This window comes from Protopterus annectens, chromosome 1.part1 (assembly GCF_019279795.1).
Source record: "Protopterus annectens isolate FY-2018-M chromosome 1.part1, PAN1.0, whole genome shotgun sequence".
NCBI classification, from domain to species: Eukaryota; Metazoa; Chordata; order Ceratodontiformes; family Protopteridae; genus Protopterus; species Protopterus annectens.
This window is the reverse complement of record NC_056726.1, coordinates 1,340,369,254-1,340,385,771: the sequence shown is the minus strand read 5'-3', so window position 1 is coordinate 1,340,385,771 and position 16,518 is coordinate 1,340,369,254. Positions and strand designations below refer to the sequence as shown.

Below are 16,518 nucleotides of genomic sequence, written 5' to 3'. Positions count from 1 at the left end.
GCGGCGGTTAATTAAGGTTAATCTATTCAGGCTACCTAAAGTCCACTCTTCATTTTTTCCCTTAGAACAGCTCTTCTTGAACTCTACTTCTAATCAAACCAGCCTATTCTCTATCTGAAAAGTTCAGCTCTACTTGATTCCTAAGTAGACTATTCTCTATCTGGAAAGCTTAGCACTTGCTTCTAAAGTACTTCTTACTCTGATATAGCACTTTTTATTACACATAGTACCCCACCAGCCTAAAACCCCTTTTTCGATCACCCACATCCCTCGAAGTCTTTTCAAACTCAATTACATAAGGTTTTTGTCTTTTCCTTCTAGCATGTCGAGGGGTCAGTTGCTAGCGTCCTCTCCTGCTCAGCTGGTGAATCTGGGAATATTGAGGCAATGTTACAATTGCCTCATGTACACAGACAACCCTCTCCTTCTCCCACAAAACACAAATACATGCGAGAGATGCAACTATATAGCCAAACTGGAGGCTGAGCTCTCTCAACATAGGACTGGCAAGACCAGACAGGAGGAGAAGGTAACCACACACACCACAAACCCAGCCTCACATAGTACTATCACAACTTCAAATCATACACATAAACACACAAAGACATACTCGGAGGCTCTGACCAAAAATCTACCAAAACAGCAGAGGCCACCAAAGCAAACACCCAAACAACTGCCACCTCAGGACACAACACATGCAACACATAGACCACAAAGTCAGTGTGCCAAACAGTCACAGCCCTTAAGGCCAAACACAATGCCAGACACACTCGTCATAGGTGACTCCATAGTCAGACACACTGACATCCCACTCACCAGATTGAGTAAGGAGAAGGTCACAGTAAGCTGCCTGTCGGGCGCTAGAATCCGCCACATAACGCAAGCACTCAGGTCACTCAACAGCAAGTACAAGTATGACTCAGTCATTGTCCATGCTGGTGTGAATGACCTGAGACGTACCTCCCTGGACTACATGAAAAGAGACATAGAGGAGCTCTCTGATTATGTAGCCCAGGCAGGTATGACCCTAACCTTGAGCAGTATCCTACCTTCACCAAGAATGATGCCACAATACAGAGACAAGATGATCAGCTTTAATAATTGGCTTAATATCTGGTGTCATTCAAAGGGGATCCAATGTCTGTCTGCCTGGGATGACATGCTGGACAAGCCACGCTGCTTCGCAAGGGACGGCTTGCACCTGTCACCCCTAGGCTTCCGGATATTGGCAAAGACTCTTGCCACCCCCATAGTGCCTTTTTTAGGCAAGGCTCAAATTCTAAACCTACCACCCTAGAACACAAAAAAGAAAAAAAACTAAGGGTAATGCTGCTCAATGCCAGAAGTCTCAACCTCAACATGCACGCACTCAAAGCCCTTCTCAGTATGGAGAACATCGATGTCTGTGCTGTGACTGAAACCTGGTTCAAGGCTCCTGAGAGCACCCCGGCACTATCAGGTTTTACCTCATATCATGCGTTCTGGCCCCAAAATCCGGACCACACCAAGAAAGGAGGGGGGGTACCCATATTCATCAAGGATACCCACACCTCCAGGTTGGTGGCAACGCACGAGGCATCGGAGACCATCCTGGTGCAGTTAACCATAGGCAAGACTGCTCTGCAATTTGTAGCATGTTACAGGCCACCCTCTCAAACTCAGGAACCTCACACAGCTTTCCTGAAAACACTGGAGGGGATAAATGCATCTCCAAACACCATCATATTAGGTGATTTCAACTATCCGAATATAGACTGGGATCATTACTCAAGCCCAAACACTCTAGCCCAAAGGTTCCTAGAGTTCATAAACTCTAATGCCATGGAACAACTAGTCACCATCCCCACAAGAGGAGAAAACATACTAGATCTCATCATCACGAACATGGGGACACAATGTTCAACACCGGAAGTATACCCCCTCATTGGTGAGATCAGATCATAAACTAATCTCACTGGAAGTCCACATCCCGCCCCCACCCCAGATAAAAAAGACCACAGTGAAGAACTTCTCAAAAGCCGACTTCACACTTCTTAAGACTGGTGTGGTTTCTTTCAAGGCCCCCGAGCCAGCGGAAACTATTACTCAAGCCGCTGACTCACTTACAAATGCCTTCTACCAGCACCTCCAGGACTGCATGGATCAGGCAATCCCAAACAAAACAAAGACACTCTGCACCAAAGGCAAGCGCCCAGTCTGGTGGACCCCAGCCATAAACAAGCTCTACAATAAAAGGAGAAAGCTACTACAAAATAGAGCAAAATCCTTAAAAGGGAAGACACCCTTGATCATTATAAGTAAAAAACTACGATCACTCATAAAATCATCCAAGGCAAATTTTGAGAGAAGTCGCTAAGGACTCAAAAGACAATCATAAGGCCTTTTTTAGCTATGTTAGAAACCTGGGAGGAAACTCCCAGATATGCTCAGAATTAGTTCAAAATGATGCAAAAATCACTGAACCAACAGACATTGTCAACATACTGGCTGACAGGTTCAGTGCAAATTCCCCCCCCTCCCCCCCAAAAGGAGAGATATCTATACCAGCGGATTGTAGCCCCCCAAACATCTCAAATGCTCAGGTGAAAACTGCTCTCTCCAAGGTGAAAAACACAGCATCTATGGGACCAGATGGTGTCCCCGGTTGTGTGCTCCACGAACTCAATGAGGAATTAAACCCGCAGTTAGGGCAGCTGTTTAATCTTAGCCTCACCTCAGGATACGTACCCAAGTAGTGGCGTACGGCAATTGTGGTCCCACTTCACAAAGGCGGTGCCTCCACTGACCCTGGAAATTACCGCCCCATCAGCTTAACAAGCCTGGTCTGCAAAGCTATGGAGAGGATCATAATGGAACTCATAAATAAAGACATAGGGGACTTACAGACATTGGATCCAACCCAGTTTGGCTTTGTCAAGGGCAGATCATGCCTTTTAAACTTGGTTGACTTTTTCGAAACAGTCACCAAGGACATTGATGAGGGCAAGGCAGTCCACACAGCCTACCTTGACCTTGCAAAAGCTTTTGACACAATACCCCACTCTGGTATCATTGAAAAACTCACCAGCTTAAATGTAAACCCATACGTCACAAGATGGGTTGCAAACTGGCTAAGTGACAGAACCCACAGGGTCAGAGTTGCTGGCGCCATGTCAGACTCCAAGCCGGTCACAAGTGGTGTCCCACAGGGCTCAGTTCTGGGCCCCCTCTTGTTCGGCATCTACTTTTCAGAAGTACAGGCAAACACAGGAGGATTATGGCTGACAAAGTTTGCAAATGACTGCAAGCTGGGCGCCATAGTTGAAAACACATCAGACACAGATATCCTTCAGAAGGGTCTCATAGAAATGGATAACTGGTGCCAAAGCCATGGCCTAAAGTTAAACGCCAAAAAATGCATAGTCATACCCTTCGGGAAAAACAAGGTTACCCCTAGCTACCATATAGGTGGCAATCCACTAAGCACAGAAGAGGTTATCAGGGATCTGGGGACCCAGGTTGACAGTAACCTTTCGTTTGACACTCACGTTGCCAAAGTAGTTAGGAAGACCTTCTACATTGCCCACCTGATCATGAAGGGATTCACATCTAGATCAAGGGAGGTCATTGTTCCCCTGTACTCATCACTCATCAGACCAATGATAGAGTACAATGCCCCATTCGGAATGTATCTTACCCGACACCTGCAGCAATTGGAAAGGCCCCAAAAGTTCCTCACCAAAAGGATAAAGGGTCTCAAAAATATGTCTTATGCTGCCCGACTGAAGGAACTCCAGCTCTATTCAGTCGCATACTGTCTGCTCAGAGGTGACCTGTGCCTGACATACAAGGCCATGTCCAACCCGGAATTAATGAACATGCTCCACCTCAAAAAATCCAAATCCATCAGAACTACAAGAGCAAGTGACTTAAACCTTAACACGGTTATAAATAGGACATGCTGGAGGGACAGATTCATCACCCAGAGACTCCCTATGCTGTGGAACAAAATCCCGGTACATGTGAGGCAGAGCACCTCGCTGGCATTGTTCAAGAGAAATCTTGACCAATGGATGGGAGAGCGCAGGTTTACCCCAGGGATCACCTCAGTGTCACTGCTGGACAGAGGCATGGCAAAATAATGGGCACAGTATCCTTCAAACTTAAGGGGTGGTGAAAGCCACAAAAACTTTGGGCTAGGCTTATAAATGCCCTAGGGCAGATAGCCTAGTATGAACCTATGAACCTTAAACGTGTTCCTGATTATTTCTGGATTTGTCCCTGCTTGGTTAACAGCTATGGGGTGGGAGTGCTAGGGGCAAGAGACCATACATCCTCCGAAAAAAAAAAAAAACAGTGATTTTGTTTCTGTAGTTTTAAAGTAATGTAGATGGGCTCACACTTAACCAGTATCTGCGTTAAAGAGCATATAGTGAGGATTTCACATTTACTACAACGAATTACTCATTTTTAAATAAAATCAGACATACTGAACACAAACATTATTAGATCATTACTTATCCTCTATAAATGTTATTTAACAGTAATCATAGAGGACCATAGAATGTGACTTATAATACTGCAAATTCAAACGTTCATCAGCCACTTTCCGAGCTCCTTCTGTGATATTTAATGCCATTGCCTTGGCAAGTATTGCTGCAGTCTGTAAACCGAAAACTGTCCATTTAAAGTCTGTTTACACGTTCATATTCTAAAAGCACTCGGAGAATTTGCCGAGGGTGTCTTGCGTCATTAATGCTAAATTGTCAGTAATAATATCTGCCTAATGGCAAACACAAAATGTACTTAAAATAAGTACTTTTCTATTATATAAGGACCACAGCCCCTCCCAAAGATATCCGATTGGTAGACAGAGCTGTCTAGTATGTGACTTTATCTCCCAATGACTCAGATGGGCATCAGTTCGCTTCTGGTGTTTTTAATTGCTTATGCTGCTTTAAACAGTTTTTAACGTAATTTAATCTAGTTTATATAGTGTCCGGTAATCTTGAAACAGTACTTTGTAAGCATGTCAGCAGAGGTATCGTACCAGGCGATAAAAACCGCAAACCAAGTACGAGAAGCGGTAAGTTAACTTTTTCGCACTACTGCGCAACTTGCAGAGAGCAGATTTTAGAAGCAAAATAAGGGAGAGAACAAACACTTTCCTGGCTGTTTTCTGGAGTGACTTTGTGTATATTGTCATCATTAAGGACTGCGCATTGTGACCATTAACCATGGAAACGAAGGGTGACTGAAAATGTAGGATACGGCCTATGCCACTATACAAAACAAATAATCATTGGGTCTTTGTGTAAGTTTGCAGTAATTTCCCTTAGTACTATGTCATTATTATTATTTATATTATTATTACTACAGAGACCCATAGTTGTAGTATAGTCCTTAGAAAATTGAAGAATTTCAAAAACAGTTTCACGTGGATATGTTACAGGTTGCCATGGTGATTAGCAGCCGTGTAAAGAAAAATTGCGGCGCCCTCTACTGGAGGTAATACATTTGGTGCAGTACTACTTTTTGTTTATAAGCCAGTCTTTCAGCAAGGTCTAAGCACTAACAACTTTGTACATTTTCTTCCCCCCCCCCCCCCCCAATTTCTTTTTTATTATTTTTTTTTACTTTGTCCATTTTCTTGTATAAACAGGCCAACAGCCTTTTCAGTTTTGTAGTTGGAAAAGTAATTTAAAGTGCATATAGCTATTGGCAGTTAAAATACATGGAAAGGCAAGCGGCAGAATTCTGTAATGTACGCGAAATACTGTTTACAGTATTTCATATCCTACTGTCAATTAACGTCTACACTCTGCAGATAAAAATAAGTGGAAAAAGCCGATGCAGTTCACTGTGTGGGACAGAACTGTATCACCTGACCAGTGTAACGTTGATTTTCTCCACATTGTTTGTATAATTTTCATTTAATGTACATTAGCAATCCATGGTTTGGGCTATTATTTTATGAATGACTTTTGTGGGGTTTAGCAAATACACGCTTGGTTTCTTGTATGCTTGGTTTATTATGTTTGTGGAAGGTGAATGTGTATGTTGGGCGATAGTGGAGAACTCTGGTCCACATTGTTTAGAATGTTATGGCGGTAGTGTAATTTGACAGCGGCTCGATGTTGCTATAACATACTAATAGTAAACCTTATCACAAGTAGAATTTTATGAAAAGTCAGTCTCAAACAAATGTCCCAGCAAGCAAGTTAAAATAGAGTTACCACCTGTCCCACTTTGGGCAGTTGTGTCTTGCGAAAAAAACTACAAAATGGCAAATGTCTTGAGATTTTAAGACAAAAATATGGTACTTACGTATTGCGACTTTCGCTTATTTCGGTAGAAACAGGGCCATGAAACAGTGTAAAGTGGCATTCAGAATGTGTATTGCTGGGGAATAATTTCGGATTACCTTCGGGAACAAAAACAGTGGAGAAAGCCCTCTTCCTGTTTTTTGCAAGCTTGCATTGTCATGCCCGCTATCGGAGTGATGGACGGTTTGCATTCACTGTGTGGAAGGAATCCTTCAGAGAAGGCAAGTGCAGACATAGTAGTGATGGTTTTAGTGACATTGTTTAACAATTTGTAAATAGAATAATGGTTAAAAGTAAGCAAGTGTGGGTTAAACAATTTCTCAGCGTCTGTGTTTTACTTCTCTGAAGAATTTCTTCTGCAGGTTCAAAATGAGACAAACAATAGTATGATAGCTACCATGAAAAGTGTAGCGCGCCTGTGTAATCCACGCAAACAAAACAGGAAGATGGTTTTCTCCACTGTTTCTGCTCCTGAAGGTAATCTGAAGTTATTCCCCAGCAAAACACACTCTGAACACCACTTTACAGTAAATGTAAAATTTTTGGGGCACTACTACACATTTACAAAGACAATTTCAATTGCTTCATGTACTCCTGTCTGTGGTGGTATGCGCATTTCGCAACCGTGAAAATCTGGCTGCGATACTAGGTAAGTACCCAAAATATATGTTTTCTTTAATAGTTGCATAGAAGCAGTTATTTTGTATTTGGAGCACATAAATATTATATGAAATAGCATAAGCAACTCCAATGCTACAAAATAAGCTTTTAATTTAGCCAAAAAGTGAAGTTCTGTCCTTTTTGTACTGGCTGTGGGTATGTTTTGTCCAGCAAAATCTTACATTTCTGCAAAAAATGTTGCACTTTGGGCATTTGAAAAGGTGGCAACCCAAAATTAAAATGATTAGCCGATGCTAAGCAATCCTTTACTTGAAGCGTTAATCTAAAACATTTCTATGGCTGTGTAATTTTGTAGAGTGACCTCGATTTTGCCTCATATTTTTGCCCACAGTAAAATGTCCGATTTTCTTGTAAACCCCTGAAAATTACTAATAGTCAGTGTCCTACATTAGAACTTTATAGCTCGGAAAATGTGTGTTGATAAAAAACCTGTTGTGCTACTCTACCTTTTACCATCCGTGATTTTGCCTCATGTTTGCCCTGGCCCCCCTGAAATTATTGGTTGTCAGTAAATAACTGAGGCTTACAATCTGTTTGTAATGACAGACAGGGCATTGGGGAACCTACCAACTCATAGGTTCATAGGTTCATAGGTGTTTACTAGGCTAACTACCACAAGGGCCTTTTTAAGCCTAGCCATGCATCCCAAATCTCTGACAAGTTCTGATACCCTTGATAAGTGTAAGCAGGGGCCTGGGAGACTAACCATTTACAGGTTACCTCTGTACTTTACAGACACAGATGCCAAACCATGACTGGTACTCGCGGTGTCGTTTGTAGAGAAGTATGTGTGCACATCCCATTCTAGTGTTGAGGCAATGAGGTGGAACAGAAGGCAGCTGAGGGAATGTCAGCTTGGACACAGCATGTAGCGTAACAGTAGAAGATTCAGAGAAGGTGGTTTGATCGAACTGAAGAGACATCCATTCTGGAGAGGAGTGTATAGTTACAACCCTCCACCTGGGACGGTTGCAGGATGATATATTGCTAGAGTTAACCAAAGTGAGCTGGAGAGTGAAGTTTTGTGGGGGGATATTATGGGAAAAATAAATGAAGGAGATGAAAAAGCAACGCTGGAAGGAAGCAGTGAAAAGATAGACATACAGACTCTGCCACAGCTTGCTGTGAGGGAAAGGTTAGTTACACAAAATGATCATTTTGTGAAATCACTCCCCTTTAACTATTTAAATTTATTGGCCGTACTACTGTTTTCCATAGTGCCAGAATACAAAAGTGTCCAACCCCTTTCAATCTCTGTTGCTCTTTTAAAATAGTGGCTCTCCACTAAAACTTAACTTTTTTAGACAGCTAAAACTTAAATTACCCACTTTCATATCTAACTACTTAGTGCACACTGCAGTGTTTCAGATAAATCATTTTTTTCCTCTTACCTTTAAGCATCTATTGCAAGACCACCAGTTATTGGAGAGCCCAGATTCTGCCTCTCAGTAGTAATCTTGGGATTAGTGCTTCTGTTTCTCCTGGTGAGAAAAGGAGTACAGTAACATTATTTCCTGGAGACTGTTGATCACCAGAAAGCCTAATAACTGCTCTATAGGTGACCGCTTGGAATCTGTGCTTATATTCTGATCTGGTGACAATAGGAGCAGAGTACATTGATTCCTGACTGTTTCTGGTTGGAGAGTGAGTATCTGTGCTTAACGTACCTGATTGGTCTGGTTGCTTTTTGAGGCATCTACCAGAAAAAGGCTACAAGCCTACAGACCCTTGCATCATCTGGGACAAGACTGTGTATCACCTAACAGGCTGTGGCCTGCTTGTCTTCTTGGGATTGGTGATAACATTTTGCTTCTGGTGAGAGAAGAAGCAAAGGAGTATTGTATCCCAATGGAGTGAAGCTGTGGTGAGACTAGCAGTAGTAGTAGCCAGGCTGTAGCCATTCATGTGACTTCCCCCCTCTTCATCATTCTTGACAAGGTAATTCTTTGTTTTCGGTAAGTACTGCTTGATTGTTTCTAACTTCAGAACATCTGCCTAAATACTTCATCCTTAAATTGTCAGGGTCTATATATTGGTTTCCCTTCAAGTGTTTGGCAGTGTTCTGTACAAACTCAGACACCATGAGTGACATTTGTTCTGTAAATGCACAATTGAAATTTCTTCAATATCTAGTTGCACACAGGACATCTAGTTTGCAGTGACAAGTACTGCCCACATAATTGAAAACCAGATACTCTTGACAGTGATTGATATTCTCACTCCAACAGTCTAATAAATAAAAAAGGGTTTGTTGCCATGGATATGAACTTTCCTACTGTCTCCATTACTGGCTTGGTGACTATGGGCACCCTGAGGCAATATAGAAGTTGCCTCATGTTTACTGACAACCAGTTAATTCTCAAACAAACTGATATAGTATGTGAGAGATGTATTTACACAACATCACTGGAGGCAAAGCTCTCACATAAAAGTACTCCTAATGTCAATTAGGTTGTCAGTAGTACTTATGCTGCACCCATCACGCACAATTCAAAGCAGACATATAGACCCACATATACTGAGGCACTTGTGTGTAACCTTCCTAAACCACAAAGACCTCCTAGACAAAGTACACATAAGAAATACTCTCAGCAGCCCCAAGCCCACTCGTTCAAAACAACACCCACATCAACACATAGAGCTACATCTCATGGAGCCTCTACACCTAAGCCCATAAGGCAAATCAACACACAATCCAACATTCTAGTCATTGGAGACTCCATCGTGAGACACACTGATGACCCTCTCACCTGGCTGAGTAAGGAGAAAGTTATGGTCAGTTGTTTATCAGGGTTAGGATCTACCACATTATGCATGCACTCAGGTCACTGGACCACAAGTACCAATATGATTCAGTAATAGTGTATGTGGGAGTAAATGACCTGAGACGTACCTCCGTTGACTGTATGAAGAGAGATATCATAGAACTCTCAGAATATGTGTCTCAGGCTGGTATGAGCCTAGCATTGAGCAGCATTTTACCTTCTCGAAGGAATGATGCTACAATATGAACAAAAGATGATTGACTTTAATAATTGGCTTAATTTCTGGTGTCATTCTAAGGAGGTGCAATATTTGTCAGCATGAAAGGAGATGGTCAACAGACCACACTGTTTTGCCAGGGATGGTCTGCACCTCTCCCCTCTAGGCTTTTGAATATTAGCTAAAACATTGTCTTCCCCCATAGTGCTTTTTTAGGCAATGCCAAACTGAAAGTACTTTCGACATAGCAAATCAAAATCAAGAAAATCTAAAGGTATTACGGCTCAATGCTAGGAGCCTAAACAAAAAAACCCACTCACTGGAAGCTCTCTTTACCCTAGAGAATGCTGATATCTGTGTGGCCTCTGAGACATGGCTTAAAGCTGCAGAGAGCCCACCAACAGTGCAAGGTTTATAATGCCTTCCACACGTTTAGACCAGCTACTTCACAGGCATGGACTAAAGGTGGAGGCGTCTCTATTTACATCAAAAATAAATATACTTCAAAGCTGGTCAAACAGGACAATGCACTTGAGCTGCTCCATGTTCAAAATCACCATAGGTAAAATCCAATACCACTTCCTTGCAAGCTATAGGTCCCCCAGTATGACCCAGGAAACCCATACCATGTATTTAAACTTATTAGAAACACTAACCATCCAACCCAATACCATATTCATGGGTGACTTTAATTACCCCACTATTAACTGGGAATCTTATATGAAATCAAACGTACATGCACAGAGATTCCTGGATTTTGTAAACACAAACTCCGTGGACCAGATAGTCAGTACACCAACCAGGGGTGCAACTATACTGGATCTGGTCCTCGCTAATATGGGAGAGTGCTGTATACCCCCTACTGTAATGCCTTCCCTGGTAAGGTCAGACCACAAAACGGTCTCCTTTGAATTAAAAATAAAACCTGGACCCCCAGCTCAACCGGGAATATTCAGGAACTATTCTAAGGCTAACCTCCTGCTATTAAGTGACAACCTTTTTAAAATTTCAAGCCCCTATAAACCCTGAGAACACTTCTACCTATGTAGAACTGTTCACTGAAACCCTGTACAAACATGTTAATAGCTGCATAGAGACAGCTGTAATCACCAGGAAGAAGTACAGAACTAACTCAAAAAGCAAGCCAGCCTGGTGGAATCACAAAACCAATAGGTGCAAAACCAGGGATGAATTTCCAGTTTCCTATCCAATTGTCCAAGTTGCACTTGAACTGGGTTAGGGAGATTTCATTTGTGACTTAAAGGGAAATAAAATGAAAAGAGGCAAAGATGTTAAAAAAAATGGTGGAAGTAATAACATTTAAAAAGTTAGTTATATGGAATAAAAACATGGACTTACAGGAGCAGTACTTTAAAATCTGAAATAGATTACTTTTTGGTGTCAGAAGGAATGTGTATTATAAGAATAAACTATTGAAACGAGTGTTTCAAATCATTAATATGGTTGGAAATATATCACAACAGAGCATATATAAAGATAGGAAAAGGTATAAAAATAATGAGTGAGAAGGAATGGAGTGAAAAAAGAAAGAAAGATATTAAGCAATTTTGGAAAGATCATATTACTATGAAAGCATTTTATGTTAATTGGTTAGAATGGTATATTGCTTTTAAAAGAAAATATAAAAGGAAGAAAAACGAAAAGCAGGAATATGCTAACCCATGTACAAAAAACAAAAACAATAACTTGGAAAATAATTATATAAATACTATTGTGAGAATGAAGAAGATGAATAAACAGAGGTATTTTTACAAGACAGAAAAGAGGAAGTTTCATCTTATTTAAGAAAGATAGTGAAGGAGGATAGTAGCATAATGAGAGAAATGAAAGATAGAAAAGATGAGAAGTCAGCAACAAATTATGGAAAATGTAAGTTGATTTGAAGAAATGTTTAGTAAAAAAAAAAATAAAAAGAGAATATAAAAAAAAATCTGAACAAAAATAATGAAGAATATAGAAAACAGATTAAATGCTGTTTCTCATTCCTATAGTGTAAACAGTTAAACGTGGAATCAGCATCAGGACCAGATGGTGTTAGTTTTGAAATGTATAAACAAATATAGAAAGATGTTGGAAAAAGTATTTAATACGTGTATTCAATGAATGGTTAAATGATGAATTAAAATATAAGGAGTTATGCAATGGGGTATTAACATTTATAAGGGAGAAAAACAAGATATAAAAACTGGAGGCCAATAGTTTTAAAGAATACAAATTATAAGATAGTTATGAAAATAATACAAAAGAGATTTGAGAGTGAAATGCAATAGATGATGAAGGAAAGTGTCTGTGGTATAAAAGGAAAAATATGTCAAGAATTATTAATTATAGTGAGAGAAATCATAGATGATATAAATAGAAAAAAGAAATATATGGTAGGTGACATTATTAAAGCATTCAGTCCAGTACAGTGTGACATTGTGGAAAGTACTGGATATGTATATTATTAGTAATAAAACCAAGCAAGTGTGTAGCACAGTTTATAAGAATAATAAAGTAAGAGCCTCAATTAATGTACGGTTATGTAGATAGATATGAAAAATGGTATAAAACAAGGGTGTCATATGAGTAGTATTTTATTTGTTTTGGTCAAGAATACAATAGCTAAAGAGATAAACCAGAAAATAAAGAATACAAAGTGTAAAATTCAAACAGAAGTTGAAATTCCACTTACGGTGTCATATGCATATGATATTATTATAACAACTAGAGACAGAGTGGATGAGAGAAGTTATTATCTGTTAGGTTGAAAGTTTAAAGGAAAGAGGTATGATGCTTTATAAAGAAGAGAGTAAATGAATATGTGATATAATAAAAATAGCCGGTGTACAATTTTTTCTGAAGGAAATATCTGTTCTAGGGATATATTTTTATAAAGAAGAAACTAAGATGGAATGGGAAAAATAAAGGAAATACAAGATATATGAATATTGTGGAAAACGTACAGATTAACATGTAAAAAAGTATATTTGATTAATTGGTACTTGCGTATTATCGCAACCAGATTTTCACGCTAACGCTGGTTGCTTCTGTTTTCCTTTAGAAAACAACATTGACAGTATTAAAATGAAATAAAGTCTTTTCTGTAATATTTGTAATTGGTAGTACTATTTAACCTTGCAAACACTGAAAAAATAATATTGTAAAATAGCTTGTCCCTTTTTCGGAGATTAACTCATGTCAGTCATGCTGTGTGATGCGCGTTCCACAGCAGAATAACTGCTTTGAAGGGCTAAATGAGTGCAATCGCTGATAACTCCCCCCCCCCCCCACACACACACACATACCAACAGAAAAACAATGAGTGAGCCACGCATAGCTTTCCAGCTGTAAAACATGCAGAAATCCCTGAGGTACATCACCAGAGTTTGTCCCAATATGTCACTATCGCAATACCAAAACGTACCCACCAAAACAAACCAAACCACACCTGGTAACTCCCTTCTGCCATCATGGCAGTGCCATGAAAAACTACCCCGGATTACCTGTCAACATCATGCCCCTATCACTCTTGCAAGCCCTTAATTCCTGCAAGTTTCTGTCACGAAGGTTAACGTACAAAACTACAGCTGAAAAATAAGTGAAGGTATCTCCGAAAAGCACCTAACATATGCACGATTAACTGGCCAAGTCCTTTCTGGCCAAATACACGTGCAAACGCAACCACTCCAAAGTAAAGGGTAAAGTTATTTTCAAGCCTTCCTTTTTCAGCCGTTTAACAGATAAACTTTCCTAAAACCAGAAAACATTAAAGAAAACTTGTTTCTGAGGTTTTTAATACTTTCTCGGTGCTACTTGACACAACGAGAAGCAAGCAGCATTACCGCGAAAATCTGGTTGCGATAATACGCAAGTACCGATTAATTTAGTGTTAATAGGAAAGATAGTATACTTATCCAGTGTTGTCATGATTCCTAGAGGATATGAACAACTTTTATTTATTAATATTCTTCCCCTTTATGAGGTGATAAAGATTAAATCCTGTTAAAAGGGGTGTTTATATATGAACAAGGAAGAACAAGGGCTAGGTATTTGTAGATCAGAGTGCAAGTGTGTGTGTGCTATATCTTTAAGAAGCATGCAAGGCTGTACGTGCATGTATAAATTACAGACACATGCAATTCCTAATGCCATTTTGAAGGAGCAGCGAGAAAGAAAGTATGCATGATCACAGTTGTTAGTGTGTATACAAGTTACTTAAGTTAAAGTCAGTAAGCCTCTAGTAACATGTTTGCATAAAATAAAGCTGCTTAAACAGAACCCACAAAGACTCCTGTTGTGTCCTAGATAGTGTGTGACATGGTGTCAGAACCGGGATTGAAGAGAGAAGAATATTCAGAGCCATGAGGTGCAAAGACGACAGTGAAGGTAAAACTGAGAGAAAGGAGTACAAACAGAGCCAGAAAGAATCAAGGGAAATAAGAAATAACACAGAATATTTATTTGATATGAAAGACAAAAAAGGGGCATTACAAGGGCACAAAGGCAAACGGAAAGCACAAAAAGTTTTTTTAACCAAAGAAAATGTTTAAAATAAAAGTATTTGATGAAACAATTAACAGTAAAGCAAAACAAGCACGTTTAAAGCACAAGTGTGTTTAAGGCAAAGCTGGGTATGTCTAGAGTAAAATGAGCACAAGAAAAGTACATTGGGCATGAAAAGGGCGTAAACAAGCAAAACAAATATAAGGACAAAAAGGGCACATTAAGCAAAAATAAAGGAAGGCAACTGTATGTGTTTTGGCAAAGTGCTGTATTTGAGCATAACTACAACCTCATATTGTGTCAAGGGCATAACTAAAGTTATTCGAAGTATCTCTAAGTGTGTAAAAGTGCTTACAGTGTGTGCTTATTGCCGTGCATGTATTTCGAAGAGTTTATTGTGTGCAAAGTGCAACTGTTACGTGAACTACAGTCAAAGTATAGCCATTTTGAAAATGTTCTTGTGCTGAGTGTGTCTATTTGCAAAGTGTCGTCATTACAGAGTGCTTCTTGTACTGTAATGAGTTGCCTAGCAAGGTACCTTCATTTTGGGGACAATTCAGTATGCTGTATGCAGTTATTTGCAAAATGCAATTACTTTGCAAAGTTATTGAGTTTTGGGCAACAGATGTTCGTTTTATTTGCATTGTGCAGTTACACGTTTCTTACACTGATAAGAGGTGCTTTTTTGCAAAAGATGACATTACAGTGCTCGTGAGTTATTCAGTCACATAGTAAAGTTATCGAATGTCTCTTAAAATGATGATAAATGACTTTTTAGCATTTTAGCTTTTCCAGCGATATTACAAAAGTACCAAAATGCCCGAGAAGTTTATTTCGTAAAGTCCAGTTATTCGAAGGTACTACAAGTTTGTTCATTCGCATAATTCTGAATAGCCCAAAAGGTATAAGTTCAGAGCATAAAGACATTGGACAAATACTGGCATTAGTTTCTGGCATATTTGCTTGTTTGTGCTTATTTGCAAAACCCTTCACTGGTATGTGTTAATATGGCAGATGGATTTTGAAAATCCCTACCACTTTTATTTGATCAGAATATTACAGAGAATTGGAGAATATTTGATAGAGTATATTTTTATACAAGCAGATAGCGATGCATGCTCCAGGTCATTCATTTTCCTAAACCAGGTCAGAGGCCATAGAAAGAGTGCATTCATTTGTGTATGCACCAGCAGTATATGAAGGAGAAGGTGCAGACCGTCATATTGTTCAAGCTGAGTCAAGGGATCGAGGGAAGACCCCGAGTGTTTGAAGCACAAGTTCAGAGAAATGTGTAACCCTCCGATGAATTTTACATTAGAGAGGCATTTGTTTTACATGACAGATCAGAAACCAGAGGAAACATTTGCAGCTTATATAACTGACTTGAGAAACTGAGTTAAACGTGTTGGTTTGGTAATTTAAAGGATGAGCTGATAAAGGACAGGCTTGTGTGTGATATCAATAGTGCTGCTGTGAGAAAGATTTTATTTTGTGACAGTGATTTAGCGTTGAGCAAAGCCATAGAGATTTGTCAAATCCATGAGGTGACAGAAAAAACACACAAGTATGCTTGCCAGTGACAAAAGCATGGTTTTGTTTGGCTCCAGAGCAAATGTAGCTAGTATGCAACATGTGGCAAACAAGATCAGGCCTAAGCATGTGGCAGCTACAGGGTTTCCAAAGAAGGCACATGGCTTTCCAGAAAGTTCTGAGAAAGGAGCTTGCACCAGCTCAGTGCAGTACAAGCATAAATCGGCAAAGCCCAAGTCTAGTTTTATTGTTAACTGTTGCAATTGTGGTGTGAATCATAAGTCTAAAAGAGAGAAGTGCTTAGCATTTGGTCAGCAATGTCACAAGTGTAAAAACATGGAACCATTTCCAAAAGTTTTGCAAATCAAGTGAGCCTTACATAGCTGTGAAGAAAGGTCACACAAAAAAGCTAGTTGATCAAGTAGAGCCGAAGCAGTCGGCTATCTATGTAGATGGTGTATCAGTGCTTGGTGAAGGAGATGATGCAGTGAACTACAAGAAGTGAAGTATTTTG

At 39.8% G+C, this 16,518-nt stretch overlaps 1 protein-coding gene across 2 annotated transcripts in view; it reads left to right on the top strand.

Annotated features, from left to right (window-relative positions):
- Positions 1–4,866: 4,866 nt before the first annotated feature.
- KATNAL2 (katanin catalytic subunit A1 like 2) overlaps positions 4,867–16,518 on the top strand; it is an 829,719-nt gene continuing 818,067 nt past the window's right edge. For both annotated transcript variants that reach the window (XM_044081877.1, XM_044081869.1), the window contains exon 1: positions 4,867–5,065. Coding sequence is in view for 1 of the 2 variants with exons in the window: in XM_044081869.1 (XP_043937804.1) it covers positions 5,009–5,065 (57 nt within the window). In the remaining variant the exon portion in view is untranslated. The remainder of the gene's footprint in view (positions 5,066–16,518) is intronic.